This window comes from Pundamilia nyererei, unplaced genomic scaffold (assembly GCF_000239375.1).
Source record: "Pundamilia nyererei isolate P.nyererei 1_Seehausen unplaced genomic scaffold, PunNye1.0 scaffold00199, whole genome shotgun sequence".
NCBI lineage: Eukaryota > Metazoa > Chordata > Actinopteri > Cichliformes > Cichlidae > Pundamilia > Pundamilia nyererei.
In genome coordinates, this window is record NW_005187600.1 from 196,307 (window position 1) to 202,866 (window position 6,560).

At 41.1% G+C, this 6,560-nt stretch overlaps 1 protein-coding gene across 2 annotated transcripts in view; it reads left to right on the forward strand.

Annotated features, from left to right (window-relative positions):
- Positions 1–6,538, forward strand: part of elovl1b (ELOVL fatty acid elongase 1b) — a 12,608-nt gene extending 6,070 nt beyond the window's left edge. The window contains exons 1-8 of one of the 2 annotated variants that reach the window (XM_005747487.1): positions 1,285–1,470; positions 4,222–4,322; positions 4,411–4,601; positions 4,798–4,878; positions 4,984–5,040; positions 5,134–5,239; positions 5,461–5,597; positions 5,689–6,538. In XM_005747487.1, the coding sequence (XP_005747544.1) occupies positions 4,253–4,322; positions 4,411–4,601; positions 4,798–4,878; positions 4,984–5,040; positions 5,134–5,239; positions 5,461–5,597; positions 5,689–6,021 (975 nt within the window). In that variant the 5' untranslated portion in view covers positions 1,285–1,470; positions 4,222–4,252 and the 3' untranslated portion in view covers positions 6,022–6,538. Of the gene's footprint in view, positions 1–1,284; positions 1,471–4,221; positions 4,323–4,410; positions 4,602–4,797; positions 4,879–4,983; positions 5,041–5,133; positions 5,240–5,460; positions 5,598–5,688 lie in introns of those variants that run through there. The other variant, XM_005747486.1, reaches the window with a different exon arrangement.
- The last annotated feature ends 22 nt before the right edge of the window (positions 6,539–6,560 follow it).

Consider the following 6,560-nt stretch of genomic DNA (forward strand, 5'->3'; position numbering starts at 1 on the left):
CTTTTTGTTACTTACAACTAATGTTTATTAGATCCCAGTGTTTCTGTCCTATTGAACTTTAGCGTGTACAAAATCTGTGTTGCCAAGGCTGAAATGATCCATAACCGGGTTTTTCCTGGAAGCTCTAGATGTGCCTTTAAGGGACAAATGAGTGTGTCTTATCTTATAGATGTTAGATGTGTTTTCCTTTCATTTTTTTGACCATGTAATAAGATTAAATTACATTTATAATACTTAAACTTCTTTTTTTCTTTTTTCTTTTTTTTTAAATGAATCAATCGCAGTCTTGGTGTTTGGGAAAGGCCAAAAACCCCTTGGATGCCAAAGGTGTAATGTGCAAAAGCAGGTGGTGTAACTCGTACTACACATTTTTTGTTTCTCCTTAAGCATGGCTGGGTGTGGCAGTGGGATCAGGATAAGAAGTTTCCTACTGGAAAGCAAAACCTCCTTTCACAACGCTAAAGAATTTTAAGCATTGCCATATGAGTCACTTCTTCCCATTGCAGCAATTAATTTCATCTTCCTTTTGCTTTTCCATCCAACCCTGAGCAAACATCTTTATAGCTCTCTTATCTTGCCTTGTAGTTTACATTTATCCAACACCTTTTTTCTCTTTTTCCAAGAGGCTACCAGGAGAGGCTTCTTGGATTTTTCCTTTTAAACTGGACTTGCATGTGTACCTAATGAAGCTGTATTTCCAGTTGGACAATACAGGACAAACACAAACTATAGGAGGAGGCTAGTCTGCCTTATTGAGGCATTTTACTCATGCCGTGGATTGTCCAGCAGTGCAGGAGAAGAAATGGAGGCTAGTTTTGCTTTATGGGTGTTGGCCAGGCCGAGGACCAGTAAAGGCGTAACAATGGCTCCCTTCATGATAACAGAGTCTCTACTGATTTCTCGCCCGCTCCCTGTGAATAATATTATCAGCCCACCCCTGAGAGGAGCCGTACAGGGTGACTCCAGAGTAGGGTTTCTGGTGTTTCAAGTGAGTGAAGGGTGTGACAAGGAGAGCAAAGTAAGGAGTGGGTAGGCGAGTGGGTGGGTGGGTGGGTGGGTTTTGACGGCAGCTTGGTGAAACCTGGGGGCGGTCACAGAATACATACATCAAGGTAGTGTGGGATTTAAATGGAGGTAATCTCTCACCTCAGTAGTTCTCTCTCTCTCTCTGGGTTACACAGAGCAGCCACTCTCTTCCCTCGCTCGCTCTCGTTCAGGCTCAGCCTCTTTCCCTCCCTCTCCTTGTGTGAACTAGTTATTCATCCACTGTATGAGTCAGGGAGGGTGGAGTTTTGGAAGACCGCTGTACCAGTCACACTTTGTCAGTTTACTTTCTCAATCCCATCTCTTTCTGTCACTTCTCTGCTGCTGCCGTCTGCCCTTGTACTTTACACTTAGGCTTTGTCGTGCTGTGCAAGAGGAGTCCACTTCGGCTTTTTAAGTGGAAATTTTTTTTTTGTCTCAGCACGGGTAAGTTGCTCAATGTTATGTTAAAGGTGAACTAACTTGTGTGTGGAGTCTGTCAACACTTCGAGCAGTTCAAGGTTGTTTTGAGCTTCTGTACTCAAAGGTTTTGGTTCCTTTCGGTCAGGCTGCTTTTTGTCACTGTTGTTATAAGATAATTGACTGTATGCTTAACAAATGGGTTCCTGGTTTGCTCCCCCTCCCCCATCTCCTGAATTTTTTTTTTTTTCCCATCATCTCTGCTGCTCCAGTTTGTTCATCATTAACTCTTAACTCGTGAGCTTCCTTTTTCCATCCCTATGATTCATTGACATGGCTCTCTTAAGAAAATGTTTCCCTTCCTTTTTCACTGTATCTCTGCTGCGAACCAGCCACACCATTTAAGTCAAGGTCATTTAGTAATGGATAGGTGGTTGTAGTGGGACTGGTCTTTTAGGACTTCACTCAAAGTGTAAATTGGAATTCTAAAAAGCTTTTAATGACTTTTATTCAAAGTAGAAAGGGCCTTCAATGGCCACATGCCGGCTTGCATTACATCATTGGAATCTAACCTTTTTTTTTCTGGACCCCTCTCAACTATAAGAGGAAGTTGGTGTTGACCTGTGGAATCACTGATAAGAGATGAAAAGTGGCGACTGGTCGGGCTTCAGTGTACTGCTAGTCCAAATCCTGTGGTGATGCTGATGTTTAACTGGTGGACAGTTGGGTGGCGTCATGTGTCGGTTAATTGATAACTGGGTGCAATAAATGATACTTTACTATCCATGTGAGGCAAACTGACTGCTGTTAGACAAACATTATTGGTGGTAATAATTCTAGTTTCTCTCATGGAGAAATGGGCGGGGGGGGCATTTTTCTTTGACCTTCTACTTTCATCCTGTTCTGAGAACACAAATATTCATTCTTGGTTGTTTTGTCATGAATCACAAGACTATCCTTCTGACTTGTACAGTCAGATTTATTCTAAGTACCCTTTCTAGGCAGTCACATGTTGCCTGTTCATATTTGAAAATGGGATATTTTTTGGATTACTTTCATCTTGTTGTGGTGGGATTTCCTTAAACCTGCACTTTTTAACAGTGGTGATGCTGTATTATTATTATTATTATTATTATTTTTATGAAAAGCATCACTTGCTAAACCATAATGTGATCAATTTAACTTATCAGCATTTTCCCTCAGAACAAGACTTTGCACAACAGACATGATGATACTCTTGTTGAAATGTAAGGTGCCTGACCAAAGGCCTCATCCGTCAATTAAAAAAACCAACCTTTGTGTAAGAGGCGTCTGAAATACACTGATTGTCATACTCGACGCAGGAATTTTCATGTCACAAATAAACAGCTCTTTGGTTTCACAATGTCGTCGGAAGGAAGCGATGTGGCTATCACAAGAAGTGGTCTGGAATGCTGCAGTAAATTTGGAAGCTTAACAAGAAGGACAATTATAAAAACAGTGGTGTTGACACAGTGCTTGGGTTAACTATTTCTTGAATGTACAAAGCGACGAGGAAGGAGGATGAGTTTGACACAAGACGCTAATTTATCACAAACTGTTTGAAATGCATTTGACTTTTGGATTGTGCAACAGTCACTTTCTCTTCTGTTTTCACTGCGACTTGGTTTCTGACTGAAATCCCATTTGGGGGGAAAAACAGAAGAGAAAATGACTTTTGCACAAATTCCCCAATCTGATTTCTAACTTTTCTTTTAAAAAAAAATGGATTTCCTGCCTATCAGATCGATCTAGCTCATTGGTCACAAAATGCATAACCTGAATCCACATGTACTTTTCTTTTTCCTTGCCCCTCTAGGCACCCGTGTGAGCTCGGGTCACCTGACCTTCATTCCTCAGGCTTAAATTATTAGCTTTTAATTGTATTGACTTTAGGAGGGCTGTACTTTTTGGCAGTGAAAGAGCATTGTAGACTCGTATCAAACAATGCATCCTCTGGGTCCAGTGTGGCTTGCGCTGACCGCACCCTGCGTATAAATATGTTTTGTAGTTTACATTTGAAATCTGCTTTAAACATCAGAAAATGTCCAGTTTCGAAAGCAGAGCAGTTTTCTTGTGTGCCGACTGCTTTTAGTGGTCTCTATAAAACTGCCATGTCACAAGAAGGAGCAGTCGTCAGTTTAATGGGTTCAGTGACCAGGAACTTAAACTGCTGGGTTTATTGGTGGAGGCAGTATTGTGCCTTAACTCGTGGCCTGGCTCTTGTACACAAACAGCCAGCCTCAGTGTGGGATGAGGGATGCCCTCAGTTCCTTGTAGCACCTCCTCTCAGATATCAGGCCATGTCTGATGAGTGGTTCGAACCAGGGCAAAGCATCTTGGGAATTTCTGTTGGGAGTGTTTGTTTGGTGAGGGATGAGCTCTCTGCTCCAGTAACTGCGTTTCAGACCTGCTGAATCAGGAAATGTAAGAATGCGCCTCCCTGAGGACACTGGCAAGACAGAGGGGGGGGGGTTGTATTTTTTCTTTAGAAAATAATTTTGCATGTTTTAATTTCTCTAGAAATGTAACTGTTTAAAAATGATCTGTTCAGGGTTCTGTTTGAACTGGAAAAATGATCCCGGCATGACAGGTTTGACCTTAAACCTTTGTGTTTTTGACACCGTCTAAAACAAATGCTGTTCTGCTTTGAGTCAAATTTCAGCCCCTGAGATATTCTCATGGAGCTCGGGAAGGATTGTTGCAGTGTTTTCCTTTCAGCTAAAACTAACAATGAGCTTTTTGTGTATTTGTTTGCAGATAATTGGGTCATAACAATACAAGAGCCAATATGCTTCAGGAGATTCAGGAGATGGGCTCACATGCCAAGGATATCTATGATTTCCTTCTGTCGGGACTTGGTAGGTTTAGTTTTTTTTTTTTTTCAACACTGAGAAAATACAAACTTGTGTTTGTTTGTCTAAATACATTTCCCCTTTCCCGCTCTAGATCCACGGATCACAGATTATCCTCTGATGCAGAGTCCCATAACCATGACGACAATACTGCTGGGCTACCTGTTCTTTGTACTGTACCTCGGACCTCGCTTAATGGCCAATCGCAAACCTTTCCAGCTCAAGGAACCTATGATAGTTTACAACTTCTTGCTTGTGGCCTTGTCAATATTCATCGTATATGAAGTAAGAATCTGTTATCTAGCATTTAAAATATTAAAAGAATAAAGCTAATGCACATTGTTAGCATTTCATCATTTATTCAAGACTGCTTTCCTCAATGGATATTGTTGGATATATTCATTTGGTTGAACCTGCATCTGTAAGGATCAATGCCCTCAGCAAAGATAAAGTCCTGATAAACTTGTGTTTTTATTTGCAGTTTTTGATGTCTGGGTGGGCCACAACGTATACTTGGAGATGTGATCCAGTTGATACCTCTAACAGTCCTCAAGCACTGCGAGTAAGTCGCCCTAACTCTATAACAATTACTATTATTAAAGACAATGAATATAAAAACTGACTTTCATTCCACTGAGTCACAAACTAAAAAGTCTCTCATTGTTAGATGGTCCAAGTGGCGTGGCTGTTCTGGTTCTCCAAGATTATTGAGCTGATGGACACAGTAAGTTCACATATTCTGAGGCCATGGTTTATAAAATGTGCCTTAATGTTCAGTTTTAGTAAACGTTGTTCTGACCAGAATCCCCTCTGTTAGATCTTCTTTGTGTTGAGGAAAAAGCACGGCCAGATTACCTTCCTACACATCTTCCACCATTCCTTCATGCCCTGGACCTGGTGGTGGGGAATTGCGTATGCTCCAGGTAAGTACATAACCTTAAGTTGTCAATGGTTAATGGAGGAGGGAGGGGGGAGGGGGAGCATTGCAGAAGTGTTATGCAGTTAGCTCATCCTGCATACCAATCTTGAAGATAAGATGGTCTTTTTAAAGCCTTTGAAGAAGCTTTGTGCAGATGACCTGACTATCGATATGAAAATGATTAACCAAGGGAATTCAGTGTGATGTTTGTGGTTATCACTTCAGGTGGAATGGGATCTTTCCATGCCATGGTAAACTCTTCCGTCCACGTTGTTATGTATTTCTACTATGGCCTTTCTGCTGCTGGACCTCGCTTCCAGAAATTTTTGTGGTGGAAGAAATACATGACTGCAATTCAGTTGGTACGTATAGCCTGTACTGACTCAGTGGTGTTACCAGTAGAGCACATTTTTATTGCGTATTTGGCTAATTTCTCATTTTTCTTCTCAATAGATCCAGTTTGTGCTGGTATCTCTCCATGCTACCCAGTATTACTTCATGAGCAGCTGTGATTACCAGTTCCCTGTGATCCTCCACCTCATCTGGATTTATGGTACCTTCTTCTTTGTTCTGTTCTCCAACTTCTGGTTCCAGGCTTACATTAAGGGCAAGCGACTGCCGAAACAGTGTCAGAACAGCACAGCTGTGCACACAAATGGCAAATACTGTGAGAATGGCAACAGTGTGAAAAACGGTACTACCAATGGTGTATCACACGGGGTTACCAATGGCTCAGTCCACCATGAGAATGGCAGCTCTTACATGGGTAAGATGAAGAAGGCCTAGGAAGTCTGGAAGGAAAAGCCCAAGATGTATGGCCCTGTAAACCTGATAAAACGACTACAGATTCCAAATAATTTGTTCCTTTCTTTTTCTGTTTTTAGTTTTCTATGTAAAATGTGGGAGGATGATGTGGTCAGTGACTTCCACAGGTGGGGTCCCAAATTTGGTTGTTTGGTTTGTTAGTTTCTTTGCGTTGGGGAACCATCTATGGAACACAATGTATGAAGAGAAGATGTTTTGACCCATGTTGTCTTCACGGATGTTGCAAACAACCTCCTAGTTCAGTATCACTCTGGTGGCCTTTCACCACACTTGTCTTCACTTCTTATCTGACCCCCATGTCCTCCTGACACACTGTGGACAGATGACTGTACAGTTTCTATCAAACTTGAAGATGCTTTTTGTAAATAGTTTTACAAAAAAAAAAAAGAAACTAATTGTATTGCTATACTTTAGACTTTCTAAAATTTGTTACTTTGTATTTAATTAATATGCAAATAAATTCCATTTTAAATGATCAGCGTTGACTTTTTTTTCCCTCA